At 58.8% G+C, this 24,377-nt stretch overlaps 2 protein-coding genes across 7 annotated transcripts in view; both read left to right on the top strand.

Annotated features, from left to right (window-relative positions):
* Positions 1-9,197, top strand: part of PIP5K1C (phosphatidylinositol-4-phosphate 5-kinase type 1 gamma) — a 50,232-nt gene extending 41,035 nt beyond the window's left edge. For 2 of the 5 annotated variants that reach the window (XM_044947927.2, XM_006047887.4), the window contains exons 15-17: positions 75-179; positions 1,888-2,008; positions 3,346-4,061. In XM_044947927.2, the coding sequence (XP_044803862.2) occupies positions 75-179; positions 1,888-2,008; positions 3,346-3,819 (700 nt within the window). In that variant the 3' untranslated portion in view covers positions 3,820-4,061. Of the gene's footprint in view, positions 1-74; positions 180-1,887; positions 2,009-3,345; positions 4,062-6,019; positions 6,104-6,381 lie in introns of those variants that run through there. The other 3 variants (XM_044947928.2, XM_025293190.3, XM_044947929.2) reach the window with 3 other exon arrangements.
* Positions 9,198-9,745: 548 nt separating this feature from the next.
* Positions 9,746-23,529, top strand: CACTIN (cactin, spliceosome C complex subunit). Of its 2 annotated transcripts, XR_326611.4 has the most exons (11): positions 9,746-11,398; positions 13,796-14,285; positions 14,838-14,933; positions 15,418-15,563; positions 16,475-16,637; positions 16,718-16,832; positions 20,187-20,379; positions 21,082-21,204; positions 21,284-21,564; positions 22,061-22,718; positions 23,224-23,529. XR_326611.4 is itself a non-coding variant. In XM_006047886.4 (10 exons), the coding sequence occupies exons 1-10, from the start codon at positions 11,226-11,228 to the stop codon at positions 22,549-22,551; spliced, it is 2,271 nt and encodes a 756-aa protein (XP_006047948.1). In that variant the 5' UTR covers positions 9,746-11,225; the 3' UTR covers positions 22,552-23,529. The 2 variants fall into 2 exon arrangements, 1 of the variants encoding a protein (XP_006047948.1); XM_006047886.4 differs by having other exon boundaries at positions 22,061-23,529.
* The last annotated feature ends 848 nt before the right edge of the window (positions 23,530-24,377 follow it).

Raw genomic sequence — 24,377 nt, 5'->3', positions numbered from 1 at the left:
GGAGCTCAGCAAGTACTTCCAGGGCGGAAGGGGGTGAGGAAGGAAACTGAGGCGTGGCTTCCCTTTGCTTCCAGGCCCCAGGAGGAGACGCACGCGGAGGAGGACCTGCAACAGATCACAGTGCAGGTGGAGCCCGCGTGCAGCGTGGAGATTGTGGTCCCCAAGGAGGAGGATGCAGGGTGAGTGGGCCCCACGGTCAACTGACTAGTTCTTGGTCTCAGGTTCTGCTCTGGTCCCATTGGCCAAGCGTGGCCAGGTAGCCTGCTGGCCGAAGGCGGACTGGGAAAAGTAGTACACAAGCTAGGGGTGGGGCTGGGGCTTCCAGCTTGGGAAGGGAGCGAGGAAAGCCGGGAATAGTGTAGGTCCTTCACTCTGGGAAGGGTTTCCTCCTCCAGGACTCAGAGCTGCCCTGACATCTGAGGTGACTTTTCCTGCCACATTTCCTCTCTGCTTCCTCTTAGTTTTGCCGGGGCTTGCACGACAGTAACCTACGAGGTTTTCATGGGTTTTCATGGGGGACCAAAGCCACGTTTGGTCCCCTGTTGTGTTCTGTTTTTATCTCATTCACTGTAACTCACCAGTAATGTGTTCTTTCTAGCTGCTTCTGGCTTGTTTTTCACTTGTTTCTTTTTTCCAGTGTAGGTTGAGTAAGTCCCTTCTTTTCTTTAACAATGAGGCCCTTAAGGCTGTGTGTTTTCCTCTGAGTGCTGCTATTGCCATGTGCCATGGGTTTGATACGAACCAGTTCTTTTATATTGGCTCAGGTACAAATGGGTAGTAATTTTCTTTTTTTTTTCATTTCCTCTTTGAATTAAGATAGTGGCTTTCAACAACCTGAGGGTGATTCTGCCCTCAGGGGACAGTGGGCGATGTCTGGGGACATCTCCGGTGGTCATGACTCGGGGGTTTGCTGGCATCATAGTGGGGGCCAGGGAGGCTGCTCTACAACCCACTGTGCCCAGGACTGCCCCCCACAGAGAATGACCTGCCCACTGTCAGCAGCGCTGAGGGAGAGACCCTGGACTGAGGCATTTCAGGGGTGTCTCTCGTGTTTAAGACTTTCTGTTTACCTTTTTGGTACTTATTTCTAACTTTATTAGGTTTTGAGCTCCTCATCTGAGAAGTGAAATTTCTCACTAATTGCGTGGCCGCCAGCCATGGCCTCCGGCACATTCCCCACCTTCACTCTGTGCCTTAGTTTCCTCATCTGTAACACGGGACAGGGGCTTCTCTGGTGGCTCAGTGGTAAAGAACCCATCTGCCAATGTAGGAGACATGAGTTCGATACTTGGGTCTGAAAGATGCCCTGGAGAAGGAAATGGACCCCACTCCAGTATTCTTGCCTGGGAAATCCCATGTACAGAGGAGCCTGTGGGCTACAGTCCATGGGGTCCCAAGAGAGTCAGACACAACTGAGCAAATAAACAGCAGCAACACAGGACAGCAGGCCCTCAAACAGGCCTGGCACCTAGGAAGTGCTCCGGAAAGAGGAGCAAAAGGTTCTGGCCCCTCAGGGGTGGGTGTGTGTCCCCACTTTACAGGTGAGGAAACTGAGGCCCTGAGAAAGAATGTAGTCCTAATGGTTGCCCAGCGAGTGAGTGGTGAGGCAGGGATTTGCCCACAGGCATGCCCCTGAGTGGAGGGGCCAGGCCACCTGCTTGGAGCCGGGTTCTTGGTTCCCTTGGCAGCAACAGTGCTTGGGGGTGTTTTGTTATGTGGGGGAACCAGAATGTGTCAGGCAGAACCCATCCCTGCCATTGAACTTCCTGCATCTGTGGTCTCCATGATGAGGGATGGAGGGAGTGGGGAGGGCCAGGCTGCGGGGCGGGGGAGATGCATGCTTTCCAGAGCTCCCCCAGGACTCCCATGTCCTGCCCGTGTCCCCAGGGAGGGGGCGTCCCCAGCCTGTGCCTCTGCCGCTGTCGAAGCGGAAACCGCCAGCCAGGCCTCCGAGCCCGCCAGCCAGGCCTCGGACGAGGAGGACGCGCCTGCCACGGACATCTACTTTGTAAGTCCCCCAGGGCTCCCTCCCGTCGCCGGACCCTCGAGCATCCGCGCTCATCTGTGCTTACATGTGTGTAGACGTGCCCGTACAAACCCACGTATGCTCATGTCCACCTGCATTCACACACGGGCACACCACTCCCTCACACGCTCCCACTGACTCGTCGCACACTCAAGGCGCTCGTGCACACCTGCAGGTGCACTCACTCAGGCACAGGCACGAGTGTGTGCTCACCTTTTCACACGCAGATCCATGTTCCTGGCTCGCTCACTCTCAGGTGATGTGGCAGCACCCCGCGCCCCCCCCCCGCCCCCCCCATCCTCCCCAGCCTTGTGACCACGTCTGGCCCTGAGCCCAGCGGGGCCTGGGGAGGTGTCTGGAGTCCCGGAGTGCTCAGCCCCCTGGCCCGAGGGGAGGCCCAGGCTGACCGTGGGGCTGCATGACACACACCTTCTCTCTGACCGGGTGGTGGGTACGGCGGGCAGACTCCATGCTTAGGGAGGCCAGGGCACCGAGGCGAGGGGCAGGTGGGCTCCACGATGCCAACCTCATGGGACGAGGACACACAGCTGCTCCTGGACAAGGTGGGATCTGTCAGAGCAGGAGGGTGCCCTCCCCTGGGTACCTGGGACCTCCCTCCAGAGCTGGCCATCTCCTCCCCCTCACACCTCCCACAGGCAGGCAGGAACCTGGATGAAGTGGGTCCTGGGGGGCCTGGGAGCCCGCAAAGCCCAGTCCAGTGACCGCCCAACCCCTAACGGCGGGTCCTGAGCTGTCTCCCCAGGATGCCCCGCTCTGAGATCAGATGGTCCTAATTACAGCAGAGAGGGCCAAACCCCAGCCCTGCCTGCTGTCCTCTTCTCAGACTTTCACTCTCACCTCTGACCCGCAACCCTGCCCTTGCCCGGTGCTGGGCCTCGGGGCTGTTTGGGTGAGCCTGGCCGCCCTGCTGACATCGCTGCTTTGTAACAGCCCCCTGCTCTCAGTCCCCACGCCAACGCTGCCTGGCCTGCAGGGCACCGAGCGAGCGCCCCCTGTGTCCCCCGACCCACCCCACCGGGCTGATCTTTCCCGTTCTCTGGATCTGTGTGTGAGGCGGCCCCAGGGGCCATGTCCTGTCAGGAGTCAGGGGCGTGAAACCCAGATTTGCAGCCAGGCCCAGCACGCAGCGGAGAAGACAGCCAGTGGGACGCCCACCCCCTGTTCCCGCTTGGCCATCAGCCCACCTGTCCCACCCGCTGCCCTCCCTGCCTGCCCGCCCGCCAGACTCCCGTGGCCTCGTCCTGTCACTTCATCCTGTCCTCTGTTTGCTTCCTCCCCCGCCCGCCCGGCCCGCCCAGTTCACCGATGGGAGGTACTGGATTTACTCTCCCCGGCATCGCCGACTGCGGGCCGTGACGCTGAGCTCCTCAGGGACTGTAAGTGACCACGGCAGGCCTCCAGGGAGCCAGGCCCCACCCCGCGCCCTGGGCAGCAGGGAGCCACAAGTCCTGGTCCCTCTTCCTCCAAGAAGGGACATGGGGAAAACATCGCTGTGGCTGAGGTCAGCCACACTGGCCCGCGTGGGACGCTGGGCTGTGGGCGTCCTGTCGGGACGTGTACTCCCCACTGAATTGAGCGTCATGGCACCTGCGGGCACACCGCTGGGGCTCCCAGGGACAGCCTGGCCATGGCAGGGTCGGCATCTGACCCCCAGCCCCCAGACGCCCCTGCCCCTCGTCCCAGCACTCCTGGGTCAGGGACGTGTCACGTGGACAGCTCCCACTTGTTCAGATTTTGCTGCCAACAGCACTCCCAGAGCGTCTGTCCCCTGAAGGGGGTGACCTTCTCCCAGGTCAGCGGAAGGACCACAAAGCCAAGCTCTTAATTACAGGAGAGAGGAGTTGGTGTCTCTGTACCTATTTCACAGATGGAGAAACAGACCTTGGCTCCCCAGGTAGCCCACGAGCACATAGTGTAGACGAAATCTAGGTCCCAAACTTCAGGCATATGTCTAATAAACACTTATCCACCCGGCGTATCTGGGATGCTGTGGGGATGTTGTGTGGCAGTGGCATTGTTAGTGCTCGTTATTGTCATCGTGAGCAGTAAATGGGGTCCCAGAGAGGCCAGCTGACCTCCCAGAGGCACACAGCACTCAACGGGCAGAACAGGGCAAAGATCTCAAGCGAGACTTTGTGTTCTCAAGGTGAGGCTCCTCAGAGGCCACACTCCAGCCCTGTCAGTGGTCCCTCTGAGTGTCGCTGGCTGTCGTGCACTGCTGAGCAAGCCTTGAAAGGGGAGATCCCCTCCACGCTCGGTCCAACCGGGGACACTGCACCCCAGAGATGGTCCCAGAGCTGGGGACACGTGGTGCCCAAGGGCCATGGGGATAGGAGCCAGTGGCAAAGGCCATCTGGAAGGGGTCAAGCGGGCTCTGAGATGTGCCTGGGGTGTGGGGAGGTGGAAGAGGAAGGGCTGTCTTCACTGGGGGCACCACAGAATCAGATACTTGGGGCCGATGGGTGGAGAGGGAGGCAAAGGAGCAGCAGGAGGAAGGCTGGACCCCAGGGCCTGCTGTGCGGGGCAGGCATGCCCTGGACTCAACTTCTGTGGGTCACCCAGGGCCAGCTCATCACAGGATTCCTGGGAACCCCTGTGTCACCCACATTCTGAGCCCAGCACGGCCACCACACCAGCATCAGCACCTGCTGTGGCCACAGACAGGCCTGGACCTGCGCCTTGGGCTCCCAAGTGGCCAGACATGGGTTTTATGGCTCTGTAACCCCCTGAAGCACGAGCAAGGCCTGCACTGGGGCCTCACCCTGCTGCCGTGGCTCTGGGTACCTTTGTGGGAACCCGCCCACATGAGGACACAGGCTTCTTGGGCCTCTGGGTCCACGTGGGTACCATCGTGGCCTGTGAGCTGTGGAGAAAGTCGGGTGCAGCAGGTGTAGAGGCAGGGGCTGTGTGGGTACCTGGAACAGGTGGACTCCGAGGGGCAGGAGGGCAGAGGCTGGTTGCTGATGATCCTACCAAGCAGCCCAAGGAGGGTTGGGTCTGGGGGGCCATGGTGGGTTCAGGGGCCATAGGACAGCCAGGGGGGCGTGGCTAGGACAGGTGTGTGCTCTGGCTGGGGTGGAAGTAACAGGCTGTGGGGTGTTGAAGGCCGGCATGCAGTGGGGGGAAAGAGGAAAGACAAGAAGGTGGCTGGGGGAGCCCCAAGGGAGCTGCCAGGCCCAAGAGGGTTCTGGTGCTAAGAGCAGACCCAGGAAGAGCAAGGGGGGCTGGGGAAGTATACGTCCTCCCCTAGTTGAGCTCCGCCTGGGACCCCTGCCCAGACATGGCTGGAGAAAGATCAGCCTGCCCCTGCCAGGCCCAGGAGCCCCTTGGTGGCCAGTCCCCACTCTGCCTGTGCCCCTCCCCAGGAAGGCATCCCTGTGCTCCAGGCATGGGGCAGAGAGGCCTCTGCTGCTTGCTCTCTGGGGGGCACCTGCCTCGGTCCCAGAGCAGGTCTGTGTGTACTGGGGCAGGAAGTGGGCTCCACCTTGTGCCCCTACCACCCAGGACCCCCTGCCGTGGGTCCCCAGGGCGGTGCTCCAGCTGGCAGTCCCCAGTGGTAGGCAGGCCTGAAGCTGGGGTGCTGCCAGGCTAGGGCAGAGGTTAGGGGGCCAGGGTGGGCGGACAGCAGAGCAAACGGAGCCCCGCCCGCCACCCCCTCCCGCTGTGCCGGCTCTGCCTTGACCCACGTGCCGCTTCCCGCTGCCCACCCCGCCCCCTGCCACGCTCTGGCCACTCAGCCCCGGAGGCCCGGCCCCCACCCCACCAGGCCCAAGGGCCATCCAGGTTGGGGCAGGTCCTGTCAGGGAGAGGGCACGGGGGCTGAGCCGCCCACTCGTCCCACGTTGGGGGTCCCCCTCTTTTATTTCTGTTTCTTCCTTCCTTCCTCCCTGTCACCTCTCGCGCCTCCTCGCACCCTGCTCTTCTTCTGCGCCCCTCCTGCACGTGCCGCCCGCCCGCCCACCCGCCCTGCAGCCCACCGATGAGAGGAGCTGGGTGTACTCCCCGCTTCACTATAGCACGCAGGCCCAGCCTGCCTCCGACGGCGAGAGCGACACAGTAAGTGAGCCCATGGCTGGCCAGCCGGGCCCACTCGGGGCTCAGACCATGGCCTCGGCCCAGGAGGGCCTGAGGGCCTGACCCCCAGACACCCCTGGGACCGATGGGGAAACTGAGGTCTCCAGTGGGAGGGGCAGCCAGGCTCTGCCGTGCCATGGCCTGTGTCCAGCCCTCAAGGCTCCCGGGGTCCCTGGCTTGTGTCATTAGCCACGGGAGGCCGGGTGGGTGGGGAATGGCCCTAGCCCACCATGAGCTCACCCGCCCCCTTGCCTCGGCAGTAATTCCTATGCAGACACTGACCCGGAGCCGAGTGCCCGCTGCTGCCCCGGCCGCTTCCTGGAGGCACTGCCCGCCTCGCTCAGCCCAGAGCTCGGGAGATGCCCGCCTGGCAGCCAGCCCTCGCCCTCGTCCTCCCCTGACGACACCGACACTCCTGGCTGCTGAGCGACCCCCATCCGGACGGCCTGCCCCGCCCTGGCTCCCCGACAACTACCTACGCCTGATACTGTGAACCCTCCTGCATTTCCGATCATGTATTTATTTTGGGTCCTTATTCTTTGCACAGACATGGTAGCACACATGGGTGTGTTTTTTTAGAAAAAGGAAAAGGCAAAAAAAAACCCACAATGGAAAAGAAGAAACTCTATTTCACTGCACTTTTGGTTCATTGCTGTGCTTGCATGTCTTGCTGAGGGAACCTGCGCCCCAGCGGAATCCACTCTAGGTCTGGGCCAGGGTGGACAGGCCCCTAGGACAGAAGGGCCACCGCGTTCCCCAGGGTGCCTCTGGAGGCTGCACACTGCACCTGCCAAGCACTGTTGGCTCAGGTTTTTGGGCCGAGAGAGCTGGACACCATCCTTGAGGGCAGCACAGTGGTGGCTGGGGATGGCTTTTCACCAGTGGCCCTGCTATCTCTCAGCATCTGTCTCCCACCACTTGCCTCCCCTGTGACCGCGAGCAGGAATCCCCAGGCGTAATGAGAACCTCCATGTGGACACATAGCTGCCCTGACTCAGTGGAGCTCAGGGCTGTGGGCTTCTCTCTTCTCTGGAAGACGGGCCAAGGCAGGAGGAGGCAGCCAGGCACTGAGGCCCTGGGACTTCCCAAGGTCTGTGTCCTGAAGGGGAGCCCCCACGGGCAGGCCGCCAGGGCTAGAAGACCAGACCCCCCTCCTGTAAAAAGATGGAGGTAGGCATCCTCTCTCTTTTAAATGATGGAGACACCTGTGCTGATTGAAGGATAGGAGAAGAAATTCTGGGTGAAAAAACAATTTTTTTTGGATGGTCCCAGTTCTGGGTCCCGAGCCCCACAGGGCGACTGCCAGGGGCCCCGCTGCGTCCATAGGCAGCTGCTGGAGCTGACAGCTTTGCAGGGTCTCTCCTGCCTGCCTCCGGAGAGGGACGCATCAGGGATTGTTCACCTGGCCCACCCGGCCCTGCGTGGGAGGAGCTGGGAGCCAGTGTGGAGTGGAAGTTGCACTTTGTGGAAGAACTCCCACCTTTGCCTCCCTGGTGGAGCCTGAGATGGCTGGAGAACCCGCCAAGCCAGGACCTGATTTTCAAGTTCGTTGCAAGCTGTGTACACTGCTGTCTTTTCCTACAAGGGCCCCTCGTCACCTCCCCTGGCACAGCCTGCTTTGTGCACCTGGACGGAGCCTCTTGGCTGGCTGCTCCCCTCCTCAGGCTGTGCTCTGGGGGCTCTCCGCTCACAGGGCCACCAAGAATGCCGCAGCACGAGGCTTGGGGAAGAGGATCCATCAGAAAAATCCTACAGGTGTTCTGCTCCCTTCCTACCCGCAAGGGGGTGTCCAGACCCTGGAGCATCCTCACCTGGACTTCCACCAAGGCACTGTCCACAGTGCCCCATGCGCACAAGTCCCCAGTTGGTGCCTGCCCTGTCCCGCCTGGAGGAGGTGGGCTGAATGGGCAGAGGTCTGAAGATGACTTAACCTCCACTGTTACGTTGCCCCAAGGCTGACATCAGAGCCCCTGCCCAGGCCCCCAAGGCCAGCTGCAGAGATGTGGTGCATCCCTTGGGGACGACCAGAGCAGCAGGCCCCATGTCCAGGGCGCCCTCGGCCACCTGGAGCCGGGGAGTGGGGCCCTGGGGCTTTCCTGAGTGAATCACAGACAGATGCTCACTTGGAGAAGTTTGCAAACCTCCTGGACATCATGATGTTTGCATTCCTGTGCTAAGTCATGAATACCCCTTCAGAGTCCCCTTTGTGTTGGTTGTATTTTTTTTGTCCCTTTTTCAGAGAACTGTCACATGGATGCAAGGTGGGCCTCGGATTAGGCTGCCGGGAAGCGTGTGCTTATGGTCAGGGTGAGAGGGTGGGAAGGCAAGACCTTATTTGTAACATGCAGTGAACTCATGGCCTTCCCCAGACCCCCAACAGGAAGGGCCCTGGACCCACCCAGCTGTCATCCCACCCCCAGGATAGCAATCTGCCAACTCCTTGGTGGTGATGCCCTAGTTCCATCCCAGCTTGTCCTTGACAGCTGCTGTCACTGAGAACATGGGCACTGTCTGCCGTGCCATACTGGACACGGGAAAGGTGTGTCCTGAGACTGACAAGGTGGGACCTCCCACATGTCCCCTCCCAGCCTCCATCCTCTGCCTCCTCTCACCCCCTTCCTCCCATCACCTGGCTCAGTGCAATACTCCCATCCCCATGGGGTCCCCTGCCATGGTACTGTCGCCGCAGCCCCTCAGTTCCCACCCCAGAGCAAGCACCCTCGGTCGCCTTCTCTGGTAATTCAGTTGCATCGCCTGTCCCCACCCCAACCCCATTTTTATGGCCCAACTGATTTCCAAACACAACAGAACTGCAAACCTTGTGTGTCTTAATCTCACTGGGGGTCCCGTGTGCTCAGCCCCCGTGGTCTGGTGTGTGACAATCCGGGGCTCAGCCTCCTCGGGCGCAGGACGCCAGCCCGCTCAAACCCAGAGCCGTGGGCGCCTCTGTGACCGCAGCCACTGCTGGCCCCATAACACTCGTATGCAGCCCCAGATCCTCCCCACCCCAGCCCCGCCACCCCACCCCCCCTTTTTACTTTGAAGAGTTCTCTAATAAATCGGGTAATAAGCATCAGCCGCCTCTCTCTCTCTCTCTGGTGGTCTGGGTGTGAGTTTAAAGACTGACTTTGAAGGAGAACACAAAGAAACCTTAGTAAGAATGACGATAAATAAAATCAACAACGGACCCAAATGCTTTAGTACCATTGGCTTCCACTTCAGCTCAAAAATTTTTTTTAAAAGCTGACCACAGGGGACTCCCCTGACAAGCCAGTGGTTAAGACTCCACCCCAGGAGACGCAGATTTGATTACTGGTCAGAAAACTAAGGGAGAAGGCAATGGCACCCCACTCCAGTACTCTTGCCTGGAAAATCCCATGGATGGAGGAGCTTGGTGGGCTGCAGTCCATGGGGTCGCTGAGGGTCAGACACGACTGAGTGACTTCACTTTCACTTTTCATTTTCATCTATTGGAGAAGGAAATGGCAACCCACTCCAGTGTTCTTGCCTGGAGAATCCCAGGGACGGGAGCCTGGTAGGCTGCCCTCTATGGGGTCGCGCAGAGTCGGACACGACTGAAGCGACTTAGCAGCAGCAGTAGCAGCAGCAGAAAACTAAGATCCCACATGCTGCCTGGCCAAAAAGATCTTTTTAAATAAATAAAAGCTGACCTCAGGAACAAACACTCCCCAGAGATTGTTCTGCCAGTCCGTCAAACTGAGTAATGCATGGACCCCTTTTAAGGGGAAAATATTTCTCCCTGACTCCCAATTTGAGAAACACTGCATTGAAAACAAGATTCTGTCTCTGAGCAAGCCCTTGACAACCCAGTTTTGATCCCAGACACAGATGGCACAGCTCGTTGGTACACAAGACTAGGCGATCACGACTATGTTCCCCTTATGTGACCATGCTCAAGGATGCCTCCGGATGGGGAAAATAACGTTTTGGGCCAGCCTGTCACCAGGACAACCCATATCCCAAGACAGGCAGTTAACAAGGGTTGCCTCCATGCCACCACCCTCCAACCCGCGGTGCAGCACCAAGCAGAATATGCAAAGCTAGCATCTAGGATGGTGTCTGGAAGTTGTGTTCTACACATTTAAAGAGTTGGCTTAAAGAATTAAGCACCGTCCCCTGGGGGTGGGGTTTGGGGAACCCAGAGCAGGACTTTGGGCTCCTCCAGATCTCGGGCTTCCACTCTCACCCCTTTGTGCTCTTGCCCCTGCCTAACGGCCCTGCAGGGACTCCACCTAAAGACCCCTTATATCCCTCCCCGCTCAAAGCCCTCCCACGGTTTGCCAGCACCCACAGGACAAAGCCGGATGGGCCACCAATGAGCTCCACACTGGCTCTTTGGGGGCGGGATTTTGGCGTGACTCTCTCTTGGCCTCAATTTCCCAATCTATAAAATGAGTTAATGAGGAATTTAAGACGTTATGGAAGTGTTTTTTCAAAGCTTAATCCAAGAAACACAGGTATTGGCAGTGGTGTAGCATGATGAGGACTCTCACAGAGGGTCAGCCCATCATCTAAGACTTTTCGGTCTCCATACCAGCACCCACCCCTGATCTCCTGGAGCAGCCTGGATTTAAACCTACAGTCTGGAGGCTTCCCCACCTCAAGACCAGCGAGAGTTCGCCCCCAAGACGTCTCCTAGGCCACGCCCCAGAGACCCCGCCTTCTCTTGACCGCGCCTCCTAGGCCCCTCCCATGCCGGCTCCTCTTCCTCTCTAGGCCGGTTTCTTGGTCCCGCCTCCCCATGCCCCGCCCTTTACAGGTCCTCTTTCGCATTTGCTCCGCCCACTACCCCTCTGATTCGCTAAGGCGCTAGGACCCACCTGGGCCTGCCCCTAGTTTTGCCTGAAGAGCGAATCCCAAATTCTGGCGGCGACAGTCCGGCCGGAGTCCATCACTTAGGCCACATTGAGGACAGTGGAGAGGTTAAGGAGGATCGAAGTCCCCGCGGCATGGGGCGACAGGATGGGTTCCAATCTCCCTGCTCAGGCGTGGGCGGGGCAACCAGGCACGCGCCACAAGAGAGGAAGGCCCCCGGCACAGGCCCCGGGTATTTGTGTCAGCCCCGTCGCCACGGTCCCAGCCGATGGGTCGGGATACACGCTCGCGCTCGCGGTCGGCTGGTCGCAGGGGTCGAAGGCAACGGAGCCGGAGCGGGAATCGGAGCCGAAGTCGGAGCGGAAGCCATGGGCGGCGAAACCGGCGTCGCCGAGACGACGAGGAACGACGCAGACGGAGGCGGAGGAGTCGGGATCGCAGGTAGGGTAGTTGTGTGAGCCGCGCTGGAGGTCCAGCTCCAGGCTTTGGGGAGCTGAGATCCCCTCGAGCTAGTCAGGGAGAGCTTCCTCAAAAAGGGGACGTCTGAGGACGTCGGAATTGACCAGGCAGCGATAGGAAAGCGAGAGGCTCCAGAAGCGAGGAGTTGGGGAATCGATGAGGTCGGAGAGGAAGCGGGAGACCAGATCGTGCAGGCTTGTGTACCGTTGAAGCATTTGAGGGTTATTTAGAGGGGAGCAGGGAGCTATGGAGGATTTCGAACCAAGAAGTGATGTCTGGATTACCTTGCACAATTCCCACTGGTTTTCGCCTGAAGAAGGGACTCAGCGGGACTGCAGGAGTGACACCAAGGAGCAGGAACGTAGTAACAGTTGTCCAGGCAACAGATGATGATGGCTTTCTCGAGGGGAGGCCTTGGGAAGGTACAGTGAGAAAGTGGGTAGATTTGAAAGGGATTTCCGAAGTAAAAGTGACAACACCTGTTCCTGGGGTGTGAGAGAGAACCGTTGATGACAGGTGGCAGGACTCGATTGAGTCCTCGGACTTGTTGCTCGGCTTTCCATCTGCCCACAGCCCTTTTCTTCTGGAGATGGGGGACCTGACCAGACTTGGCTTGAGTCTGCTTGAGTCTGTTCCAACACAAGGGAATCAGCATGGAGATAGGGACTGACTCTCAGAGCTAGGTTCTACTGCTGGCTCAGCCTGTAAATGGCAGTCCCTGCCCCACTTTCATCCAAGTTCTGTCATCTGTGCCCTCAGGATCTCCACGGGGGCTCTGGAAGCATGCACTGTCTCCCATCCCTCCAGCCTGTTCTCCACACGATAGCCAGGGTGGCTGTCATCCACTGATCACCCTCTAGGTTTGAGAAGGTGGCTTTTCCTTTTGAGTCTCATAAGATCACTGTCACCCAGGAATTCCAGGAAGACAAAAGGAGTGAAAATAGTAAAGAGATGGTTTAAACCAGGATTTGGTAAACTACAGCCTATGGACCAAGAATAGCTTTTACATGTTTAAATGTCGAGGGGAGGGGGTAGGATGGGAAAGACAAAAGAGTAGTACTTCATGACACATTAAAATTACATGATATTCAAGTTTTGGCATCTAGAAATAAAATTTTATTGAACAAACTTATGCCAGTTAGTTCATGTGCTGTTCATGGGCCACTTCTGCCCTGTGATAGCAGAGTTGACTTACTGTGCCATCCACCATCTGACTCTTCACAGAAAAAGTTTGCTGACTCTGGTTTAACATTTAATGTTGATGTTTTAGCAGTGGTTTGTGGGTAGCTATAAATTGTTATTGTCACCTATTGGTTTCTAAGATTTTAGCTATTCACAAGAATCAGCCACTCTAGATAGGTCATGAAAATCAATGTCATTTATGAAGATTTGACCAAGTTTGTAGTTTTTGTTTAAGTAATGCCAAATAATTGGTTTTCAAGGCGTAAGTTTTTTCTCGTGAGCTTAATGGGTGGAGCACTGGACAAAATAAAGACAGATTTAGTTGCTCAAAGGCCCCCAACATTAAAGAATCTATCCCCAGGGTTCGTACTTTGCCTGCCCGCCTCACCTGCCCTGTCAAGGCTCTGTATCGCCGCCAGTCTTGCTCCTGCCTGTCCTATAGAGCCGGCAAACACCACCTTCTTTCTGTAAGCCCTCCCTGGACACCTTGTTGTTGTTTAGTTGCTAATTTGCGTCTGACTCTTTTTGCAATCCCATGGACTGTCGCCCACCACGCTCCTCTGTCCATTGAATTCTCTAGGCAAGAATACTGGAGTAGGTTGTCATTTCCTTCTCCAGGGGATCTTCCCAACCCAGGGATCAAACCCATGTCTCCTGCATTGCAGGCAAATTCTTTACGACTGAGCTGCCAGGGAAGCCCCCCTGGACACCTTGGACAGAGCTTATAGTTCCCTCACCATCTGGCCCAGGCCACCTGCCCTCCTGCCCTCCCTCCCATTCTCCCCCTCACTCACTCTGCTCCAGTTACACAGGCCTGCCTGCTGTTGTTTAAATATGCCAAATGAATTCCTGCCCAAGGGCCTTTGCTCCTTCTGTGCCCTTTGCCCCATCACTCTCTCCAGATCTCCCCGTAGCTCGCCCACACTTCCTCCAGTGTCACCTTCGTAGCGAGCTCCTCTCTGACCTCTACATGCCCTAATGCACTGTCACTATCCTAGTGGCTCATGGTCCCATCTAGTGTCACACTTGTTGATGTGAGCCCCACAGAAGCAGGGACCATCAGTGTTTGGGTCACTGCTATGTTCCCAGAACCTAGACCAGCTCCTGGCCCCCAGCAGGTGCCTGCCCAGTCAGTGGCAGTGGGACAGGTGACTGGCCAGCTGGTGGCAAGCAGAGCTTCGCGGGTTCCCTCCACAGGTCGGATTCAGAAGAGGAGCAACCACGGCGAGGAAGGCAGACCCGGAGCCCCCCTCCTGCCCACCGGCACGCCCAGGACCACTCCTCTCAGTCTGACTCGAGCGATGAGCAGCAGCAGCAGCAGCGGGGCCAGTGGGCTCACCGGCAGCGGCGGCAACGGACACGTTCCTGGTCCCCAGGCTCCTCAGTGTCCAGCTCCGCATCCAGGGACCACTCACAGAGCCCCCGGGAGGCAGCGGCAGCAGCCCTGAGCCAGCAACAGAGCCTGCAGGAACGCCTGAGGCTGCGCGAAGAACGGAAGCAGCAGGAGGAGCTGATGAAGGCCTTCGAGACTCCTGAGGAGAAGCGGGCACGCCGGCTGGCCAAGAAGGAGGCCAAGGAGCGGAAGAAACGGGAGAAGATGGGCTGGGGCGAGGAGTACATGGGTTATACCAACACTGACAACCCCTTTGGTGACAACAACCTGCTGGGCACCTTCATCTGGAACAAGGTGAGCCTCGGGCAGCCAGGCTGGGCCCTTAGTCCTGCTCATGTTGCTTGCCAGTCCTTTCTGCCTTTTGCTTCATACACTGGTTACAGCTTATTTCCAAAGACATTGTTTAGCATTCCCAGTGCATGTGCCCAGATTGTACCTGCCACTGACATTGTGTGCCGGCACGAGCACACACACCAGCTTCCGCCAGCTTCTCCTCTGATGACACTCTCCTGTGGTGTAAAATTTCAGGCCCTCCACCCACAGAACCAGCCTAACCTCAGGCAGAATGGGAGAACAGGGTCTCAGCATCACATGCAGGGTGGGATTCCATGGTCTGGGAAGAGCTCCATGATGCTGGAGTGGACTGAGCCGATTCTGCAGGCCACAGTTCTGCAGGCAGCCGAATCCCTCAGCCTCACACCCCACATCAGCAGAGCAGGTGCTTCAGCCTGGTGGGTCCCCACCTGGTAGAGCAGTTATGAAGTGTGGGAGGCTGTGCTGGGTGTTCCCAGGGAGGGTGGTGGGAGGAGGCATCTGTCTCAGCGGGAGTGTGGTTGGCCCTTCCAGGCCCTGGAGAAGAAGGGGATCAGCCACCTGGAGGAGAAGGAGCTGAAGGAGCGGAACAAGAGGATCCAGGAAGACAACCGTCTGGAGCTGCAAAAGGTGGGGGTGCCCTGGGGTTCCCTGCTTCCCTCCTGAGGGATTCAAGGGAAGCAGACAGAAAATGAGTCTGGCTCACCCTGGCTTAAGTCCAGAGGGACCTGATTGGCTTTCGTGGAAAGTTCAGGGGAGATTGGCCTCAGGCATGGCTGGATCCAGAGGCTCAGGCAGTGACAGTACCTCAGCTTTGCTGGCCTCCAGGATTTATTCTAAGGCCCTCCCTGCTGGGTGGCCAGAGCAGCCCTGGCCACTAAAGCTACTGTGTCTCTAGTAGAAAGAGGGTTCCCTTCTCCCCCAGGGTCTGTCCAGAGCTTCAGGCATCCCTGGATGGATTCCTGTGTCCAGGGCCAGCCCACTGGGGCCAGGCGCCGGGAACAGTACCCCCCCCCCCAAACCTTGGGGAACCCCACAGGCTCAGAGGATAAGGGCAGACCCCACGAGACCCTGTCGTCTGCTGTCCCCCGTCATTCTCTGCATGCACCCTCAGGTGAAGCAGCTGCGGCTGGAGCGGGAGCGAGAGAAGGCCATGCGGGAGCAGGAGCTGGAGATGCTGCAGCGAGAGAAGGAGGCGGAGCACTTCAAGACCTGGGAGGAGCAGGAAGACAACTTTCACCTGCAGCAGGCCAAGCTTCGGTGCTTGGGCTCCCCAACCCCTCCTCCTCCTGGGCCCGCCCCTCGTCCTACTAAACCTGTCCTTCCTCTTCTTCCTCCTCCTGCTCCTGGGCCTGCCCCTCCTCCTACTAAACCTGCCCTTCCTCTTCCTCCTTCTGCTCCTGGGCTCGCCCCTCCTCCTGCTCCTGGACATGCCCCTCCTCCTCCTAGATGCCCCCTCCTCCTGGACCTGAGCGGGTGGGACCCACCCTTGCTCCCCACCCTGCCCCCTTGGCCCTCAAGCTTGCACCTCGCACCTCCTCAGGGCCCCTCCTGACTCACTTTCTGTCTGCTTCCCTCATCATTGCACTCTCACCCCGTGATGCCAGGTGCTGTGGGTGGTACAAACATACAGCTGAGTAGAGGGTACCAACCAGCCCTGACTGGCTAGGCCCTGTCTGTCCCCAGCCTTTGAGGCGTTTTGCTCATCAGCTTCATCTACAAACAAGGAAAGCGAGGCTCCTGAGGTGTCAAGAGTTGTCTGAGGTCATGTGGGCTGTGCGAGCCTTAGGCCTGGCCCCTACTCACCTGGCTACCCACAGTCCCCAGGGGCTCAGACCCGCCTGGTCACAGGGCTCTCTGGGGTTGGAACAGGGTTAGCCTCTGATGCCCTTCCCCATGCACAGCACTGAGGCTTTAGATCTTTCGCCCAGGCTGTCCTCTCTGCTCCTCTCTTGTGGCCCACCCACTGTTCTTCAGACCCCACCTTGTCCTGTCTCTGCCTCTTTCAGGGCCTGTGCCTTCCAACTTTTCTTGCTTCTCGGCCTGATGCCTCGTTTTGCACAAAGCCTTCCCTGACCGCCGCCCACAGCAGGCTGGGCTCCTCTCCTGGCTCCCAGTCTGGGAGTGAGGACGCAGCCCTGGCTCTGACTCTGCCCTCTGCTCCCTGGCAGGTCCAAGATCCGCATCCGGGACGGACGGGCCAAGCCCATCGACCTGCTGGCCAAGTACATCAGTGCCGAGGACGACGACCTGGCCGTGGAGATGCATGAGCCCTATACCTTCCTCAACGGCCTCACGGTGGCTGACATGGAGGACTTGCTAGAGGACATCCAGGTGCGCCCTGCGGTGTGCCCCCCCACCACCACCTCCAGGCCCCAGGCATGCCCTCACGCCAGCCATGCCCCCTCCTCCAGGTCTACATGGAACTCGAGCAGGGCAAGAACGCAGACTTCTGGAGGGACATGACAATCATTACAGAGGACGAGATCTCCAAGCTCCGAAAGCTGGAGGCCTCGGGCAAGGGGCCAGGTAATGTGGGCCAGGCCAGCAGTGTCGCACCTCTGGGTCTGGTAGGAGCGGGTCAGGTGGCTCCACAGAAGACCCGATTCTCTGCAAGTCTCTGCCTCCCCCCTGGGGTAGCCACAGCCTCATCAGGCCTCTGCAAGCCATCAGGAACAGCTGGTGCTAAGCGAGGGGCTCTTCTGCTGGTGGGGGAGTCTCACCCAGCAGTGTCAAGGGCTTCCTTTAAACAATTGCCTAGCACTTGGGTTCTGTGGTATCAGCACCAGTAGGACTCTTCCGTTTGGGTGTTAAGTTTTCACTGGAGGCTCAGTCTGTTTCAGTGAGAACAGGACCCGACTCCACTTGGTAGGAACCTGTGCTGTATGGAGGGCTTTTTTCTTGTTTGGGGGGTTTTTCTGGCCACACCATGTGTTTTGTGGGGTCTTAGTTCCCTGACCAGGGATCAAACTCATGCCCCCTGCAGTGGAAGCTCCAAGTCTTAACCACTGGACCACTAAGGAAATCTGTGTTCCTTTTTAATTGCTTTTCTTTTCTTCAAAATGATTACATGCATATAATTGCAAAGAGGACAAGCTCTAAAGCAGTGTCTCCCCCCACAGCACTGCTGACATCTGGGCCCAGACCATTTTCTGTGGGCCTGTCCTGGGCCCTGTGGGGTGTGGACAGCCTCCCTGCCCCCACCCACTCAGTGCCAAGAGCTCCCAGTCGTGACAATCACAGATGTTCCCTATATGGCCCAGTGGCCCCTGAGAGGAAGCAGGTTCAACTCTGGTTGAGAGCCACCGTTATAAAAGCCTGTCAGCAACCGCAGGAGCCCCACTGCCCCTGCCCCTTGAAGCCACTGGCTTTAACGGCATCCAGCTCCTGGGGGCCTTGAGCCTGTGTTGCTAAGCTCTAAGCCCACTCTCACTGCCCACCCACGGCAGCTGAGGGACAGGCGCCCTCTGTCCCCTGAGCCTGTGTACATGCTGCTCAGACGGGGTGGTCGGGGCTGTTTCCTTCCTCTTAGAGGAGGAGCATCCTTTATCTTCAAAAGTGGAGTTGTGTTTCTGTCAGCCCTCCTCTCGGGGCGCATCCTGTAGTGAGTCCCAGAGAAAGGAAGGGGCTCTGCCATCAGCAGTGCACGTCCAGAGGACTTCCACAGCTGCACAGCAGTTAGGGCCCAGCGTTCCCACTGCTGCAGGCCCCGGGTTCTGTCCCTGATCAGGAAACTAAGCTCCCACAACCCTCACAGTATGACCAAAAAAACCCCGAAACAACAACAGAGAAACGTCCAGAAACAGCTGCTTGGTTGGCAGAGGTGCTGGTTGAGAGGTGCCGCAAGGCCCTTGGACTGGATGACAGCCTGGGGCTTGACTCTGGGGGCACACCCAGGCCAGTGAGTGAGTAGCTTGGCCACCAGGGGTGGTCAGCAGCGTCCCCAGAGCCTGGGTGTTCTTCCTGTGCACAGGGGACAACCTCCCGGAGGGTTTCCAGAAGAGAAGTGAGCACACGGTCATCAAACATTCAAAACAGCATCCACCTTTATGGAGTTGACGCCTCAGCTCAGGACCATGGAAGGCATGGGGGATTTTTCACCAATGACCCCACCTTCCGCTTCACTCCTCAGGGGGCCAGACACCTGGGAGGCTCCCATCCGGCCCCCTGCCCCCCTCCCTGGGCCCTTCCTCCCTGTTCCCCTGAGGGTGGGGTTGTCCGCCACCACCCTTCTGGGGCTTCCTGCCTTCACACCAGCAGTGGAACCCTGCTTTCTGGGACCCCACAGCTCTTTTCTGCAGCTTGGCCCCACACCCTCCAGTAACTTCTAGAGTGAGGCAGGAAATTGTTGGTGTCCCAAATGTCAGGAAGCATTTCCTCTCCCCTCACTGGTGTTTGCAGAGCTGGGGCTGGAGCTTGGCTCTGGCTGTTTTCTTTCTGAAGCACAGCCCCGCCCCAAGGCTGCAGGAAAGTGAAGGGGCATTGTGCCAAGTGTCTGTACCCGGTCCCGTACCCCTGCCCTGTTTCCAGAGCTCCCTGAGTGCCTGGCCCATGGCCCCTCCTGGCCCCTCCCCATCCCCACTGCATCAGTGACCCCTCTGTCCCCTTTCCCCCTGCGTGTTGTGGTTGGGGCCCCAGGTGGCTCCAGGTGTCCTCAAAGAGCAAGTGTGTTTGCTTTGGGCCTGATTTCTGAGAGAGGAGGGGAGCTGAGAGGTGTGCCCCACTGTTCCCAGAGCCCTGAGGATGGCAGCCTTCCCCCTTTCCAGTTAAACTGGCCCTTTCCTTTCCTTCCTTCTTTTCCTTCTCTTTTCTTTTTTCTTTCCTGTTGCCCCACCCCCAGGCGCACTGCATGTGGAACTTCCCCACCTGGGGATTGAACTTGTACCCACTGTAGTGGAAGCGCAGTCTTAATCACTGGACCTTCAGGAAAGTCCTCCTTTTTTTTTTCTTTTCCCCTCCCATCACCTCCCCTTCTCACCTTTGTAGCTGGGGAATCCTCACTATACAGTAGGGTTGCAGGAGAAAGTGGGTCCTCAGACACCCGTGTGGCCTCCCCAGTTCCCCACCCTGTTAAAGCCCCCTTAGGTCCTTTAGACAGTGGCTTAGCGCCTGTGGCTTCTGTGGATTGTTAAGTTTTCACTGATGGCTCCATCTGTGTCAACAAGCAGAGGCCTGGCTTATATTTGAGTCAGTGCAGGACACGGTCCTGCCTGGCTGGGTGTGAAGGCTGCTGCCAGATTCGGTTTTGGTTCCATGATATATTTGCACCTGCGAGAGACCACAGCCAAGCTGCTGGTCCTACAGGACCCGCTGAAGCCAGTGCTGCTTGGGAGCCCAACTGCTGGTTGCAGGGTCCCACGTTGGTTGGCTGAAGGGACTCGGGTTCTTGACCCTGTCTGATTTAACTGACCTTCTGTCCACTGGCAGGGGTTGGAGAAGCCAGCTTTTGAGCAGGGAACATGAGCTGGTTGCCTGCCCTACATTCACCCAGCCCAGCACAGTGCTAAGCAAACAGCAGCTGGAGGTCCCCGCCCTTGGGAGACTGAGAGTTAGGCCCTTAGGCCAAGGGAGTAGGCTGGTGACTGTGGAAGGCCTCTCAGTGGACGGGGCATTGTCTCAGGACTGAGGATGGCTGGGATCTAGGAGGCCGGCTTCATGGGGAAGAACTTACTGCTGGTGGAAAGCTCGCATGGCATGTGCAGAGGCTCTGGGGCTGGGTGGGAGTGTACACAGCTTGCTGTCTGATGAGCCACAAACAAGGAAGCCAGCCAGTGTGAGGGACAGGGGTCAGTCAGCCTGTGCCTCGATATCTGGGGCCTCTCAAATGTGAGGGGTTAGGGCCTGGGCCCAGCCCTTACCTGAGCCACCCCTGCCCCACTTCAGGTGAGCGGCGAGAGGGGGTCAACGCCTCAGTCAGTTCCGACGTGCAGTCAGTCTTCAAGGGGAAGACATACAGCCAGCTGCAGGTCATCTTCCAGGGCATCGAGGGCAAGATCCGGGCTGGGGGCCCCAACCTGGACATGGGCTACTGGGAGAGCCTGCTCCAGCAGCTGCGGGCCCACATGGCACGTGCCAGGTAAGCAGGCGGGGCCTCACTGGGGGCACCCCCACCAGCTCCCAGCCGCCTTCCTTCCAGCCTCCACTGAGCACTTGGCCTTTGTTTTCCTGGGTCAGTAGACATCACAGGAAGCCCCAGAGGCCACTGCCTGTCCCATCCATAGGCGCCACTCTCCCAGTGTTTGAATTCTCTGTGTGCTTGGGACCATCGTGTAAACACAGTTCCTGTCTGCCACAGAATGCAGTCACTTCTAAATTTATCCTCTTCCTCGGAGAAGGCAATGGCACCCCACTCCAGTACTCTTGCCTGGAAAATCCCATGGATGGAGGAGCCTGGAGGGCTGCAGTCAATGAGGTTGCTGAGGGTTGGACACGACTGAGTGACTTCACTTTCACTTTTCACTTTCATGCATCAGAGAAGGAAATGGCAACCCACTCCAGTGTTCTTGCCTGGAGAATCCTAGGGATGGGGGAGCCTGTTGGGCTGCCGTCTGTGGGGTCACACAGAGTCGGACACGACTGAAGTGACTTAGCATAGCATCACCAGTCCACGGTCCTTTTCCGGCCCAGGGCAGGGACCTGCCCTCTCCTGGTGTCTGTCTGTGCTGCAGCCCCTTGCTGCCCTCAACCTGGTCCTTGCTGCAAATTGGGGGTCATGAGAAATCTTGGGTAGGGGCCTTCCCCATGGGGCTTCCGGATGACCGCCTGGCCTGCCCCCCAGGCTCCGGGAGCGGCACCAGGATGTGCTGCGGCAGAAGCTGTACAAGCTGAAGCAGGAGCAGGGTGTGGAGAGCGAGCCGCTATTCCCCATCCTCAAGCAGGAGCCGCCATCTCCCGGCCACAGGTAAGTCCTGGCCTGTCTGTCCCTGCTCCCCAGGACCCTCTTCCGCTGCCGGCCCTGCTCAGCCCAGCCCTCTCTGCAGCCTGGAGCCTGAGGACCCAGCCCCCACCCCGCCTGGGCCCTCGGAGGGCGGCCCTGCAGAGCCGGAGGCCGAAGGGGCCACACCAGCGGAGGGCGAGGCAGACGGGGAGGCGGTGCTCATGGAGGAGGACCTGATCCAGCAGAGCCTGGACGACTATGACGCCGGCAAGTACAGCCCGCGGCTGCTCACAGCGCATGAGCTGCCGCTGGATGCCCACGTGCTGGAGCCGGACGAGGACCTGCAGCGCCTGCAGCTGTCGCGGCAGCAGCTTCAGGTCACAGGTGCGCGGTGGGGGTGCGGCAAGAGGTGGGGCTTCCCTGTTTATGGGGTGGGCAAGGGCGGGGCTTCCCAGCGGAGAAGGGGGCATTGTCCTTGAACCCACTTGGATCCTCCTCCAGCTCTCCTGAGTGTCCCTTGGTTCACTTGCTTGTTTGTCTAAAGGACACGGGGATGGTGGTGGTTATCTCCAGTGCCCGGCTCCGCTCTGAGCTCCTTACATGGCCCGTGGGCCAGGGCCTGGGCCTCCCGGGGCAGCCATCATTCCTGGTACAGAGGAGAAACCGCCTCAGGGAGACCGGATCCAAGGTCCCCAGGTGGGCCTCTAACTACCAGGCCCTTCGGGCAACTCAGCAAGGGCACACGTGGTGTTTGGTGCCCACCTGGGAGGACAGGGGGCGCAGGGCAGGCAGGCTGGGAGCGGGGAGTGTGACAGGCAGGGAGGCCGGACGGGGGTGTCCGGGGTCCCAGGTAACGCGCCCCCCACCTCACTCCCTGCAGGCGACGCCAGCGAGAGTGCAGAGGACATCTTCTTCCGGCGAGCCAAGGAGGGCATGGGCCAGGACGAGGCCCAGTTCAGCGTGGAGATGCCGCTGACCGGCAAGGCCTACCTGTGGGCGGACAAGTACCGGCCGCGCAAGCCGCGCTTCTTCAACCGCGTGCACACCGGCTTCGAGTGGAACAAGTACAACCAGACGCACTACGACTTCGACAACCCACCACCCAAGATTGTGCAGGGCTACAAGTTCAACATCTTCTACCCCGATCTCATCGACAAGCGCTCCACGCCCGAGTACTTCCTGGAGGCCTGCGCCGACAACAAGGACTTCGCCACGCTCCGCTTCCATGCCGGGCCGCCCTACGAGGACATCGCCTTCAAGATCGTCAACCGCGAGTGGGAGTATTCGCACCGCCACGGCTTCCGCTGCCAGTTTGCCAATGGCATCTTCCAGCTCTGGTTCCACTTCAAACGCTACCGCTACCGGCGGTGATGGCCGGGACCCCTCCTGGAGCCCCACGACCCAGAGAGGGCTTGTGCAGAGCCGGCAGCCTCCCCTGGCGGGGCCTGGTCCTCGCAGGGCGCCCCCCACTTCCCTGCATGAACAGGTCCCACTTCCCTGCGGAGCCTACCTGGGAAAGCTGAGGGACGCACAGACAGGTGGGCCTGTGGCACTGGAGGGGCTGCTGGGGGTTTTCAGAGCCCAGGGACCCGGCAGGTGTCGCCAGACCTCGGTCCCTGGGCTGACGCTGAGCCCCAAGCGAGACAGGCCCCACATCAGCCATCTCAAGTCAGGGCCTCAGGGCCAGCAGGGAACTCACTGGCCCAGGTCGCTGATGGGTGGGTGTGGGACCAGTGGGACCCAGGCTCCAGGGCCTTGAGTGCATGCTCCCCAAGAGGCCATCTGGGGATGTCTGAGCTCTCAGGTCCCCCAGCTCACCCCCTGTGCTGGCTGGGGGTCAGTCTCCTCCCCATGGGCACGGAGGTCCCGTTACTGCCCACTATCAAGTCTGGGAGCAATATCCTTCCATAGCTGCCGCTCCGGGGGCCCCATCTGGCCTGGGCATTCTCCTGTCCCTTAAGGATGCCACCCAGAGCCGCCCTCCTTGTCCCCAAGTCTTGGATGGGGACAGTGGAGAGTCTGACAGGTACAATCTCTCACCAGGTCACAGAGTGCCAGTGGGGCCCCAGGCCGGCCCCCACTCCTGCCCCGCCCCAGAAACAGGCTGCTTTTTAACAATTTCTTATGGAGACATTTCCAGCCTCAAGTGAGAAGAAGCCTGAAGGGCTGCCTCCACTCCTCAGACAGCGTGGTCCAGACACCTTATTTCATCTGGAAATATGTACATTTCAGGTTGTTTCTCTACAAAGATTTTTTTAGGTGGGGGGAGAAAAATCTTGTTTATTTTCCTTTAATTGGTCTACTTGTGAGAGTGCATGTTTTTTTAATAAACATTTTATTTTAGAATAATTTTAGATTGTCAGAAATGCCGCAGAGGTCATCTCGCGTTCCCGCCCTCAATGCCCATATCCACACCCAGCTGTCCACATTGCTAACATCTTGTGTAACCACAGTACATCTGTCAGAACTAAGACACCAAACAACCAAGACCTTTTAGAAAACAAGTACAACCCCTAAAAATAGTCGATAACCGTTCCCGAGGGAGCTCCTTGTCATCTGAGGGTTTCCTCCATCTTTGCCCTCTACCCTCACCCCCCAGAAGGAGGGTGCATTCCTAAACACCCCAGGGGGTGCTTAGCTGTTCACCTAACCCAGGGTTCGATGCTCAGCGGTGTCTAGGGACAACTGTGGTTGTCAGGACCTGGGGGACTCCTGGCATCAGGGGTGGGGGTTCCACACCCCACCGTGCCCAGGATGGCCACCCTCAGGGAGTGATCTGCTCCTAGGTCCCCAGCACTGAGACTGACACCCCCAGGTCCCCCAGTCATCTCCCAACCCTGACTTAACTGTCCAGGAGCCTCTGGTTCAGCTCTGGTCTCCACTGATGTGCCCTGCCCCACATGTTCTCATACGTCAGCGACCCGTTCTAGATAGCAGGGCCTGGGGACTCGGGGACGAAGTGCATGTAGTCAAGGGGCGCCCACTCCCCACTGCAGACCCTGGCCCACCCAGCCAGCCTGGCCCAGGTGGAAGAAGAATATCTGTACAGCAGCATGAAGACACCATCCATCCCCTTTGGGACCCTCCGTGGCCACCACTAATCAATGGCTGATTGCCAGAGCAATCAGCATCCTCTGGGCAGCCGCTTCCAGTTGATCCCTGGCCTGCTCCACCGTCGTGGGAGCAGGACAGGCCCT

Source organism: Bubalus bubalis, chromosome 9, assembly GCF_019923935.1.
Source record: "Bubalus bubalis isolate 160015118507 breed Murrah chromosome 9, NDDB_SH_1, whole genome shotgun sequence".
Classification (NCBI taxonomy): Eukaryota; Metazoa; Chordata; class Mammalia; order Artiodactyla; family Bovidae; genus Bubalus; species Bubalus bubalis.
Note: the sequence above shows the minus strand (reverse complement) of the source record. Positions and strands in the feature narration are given on the sequence as shown.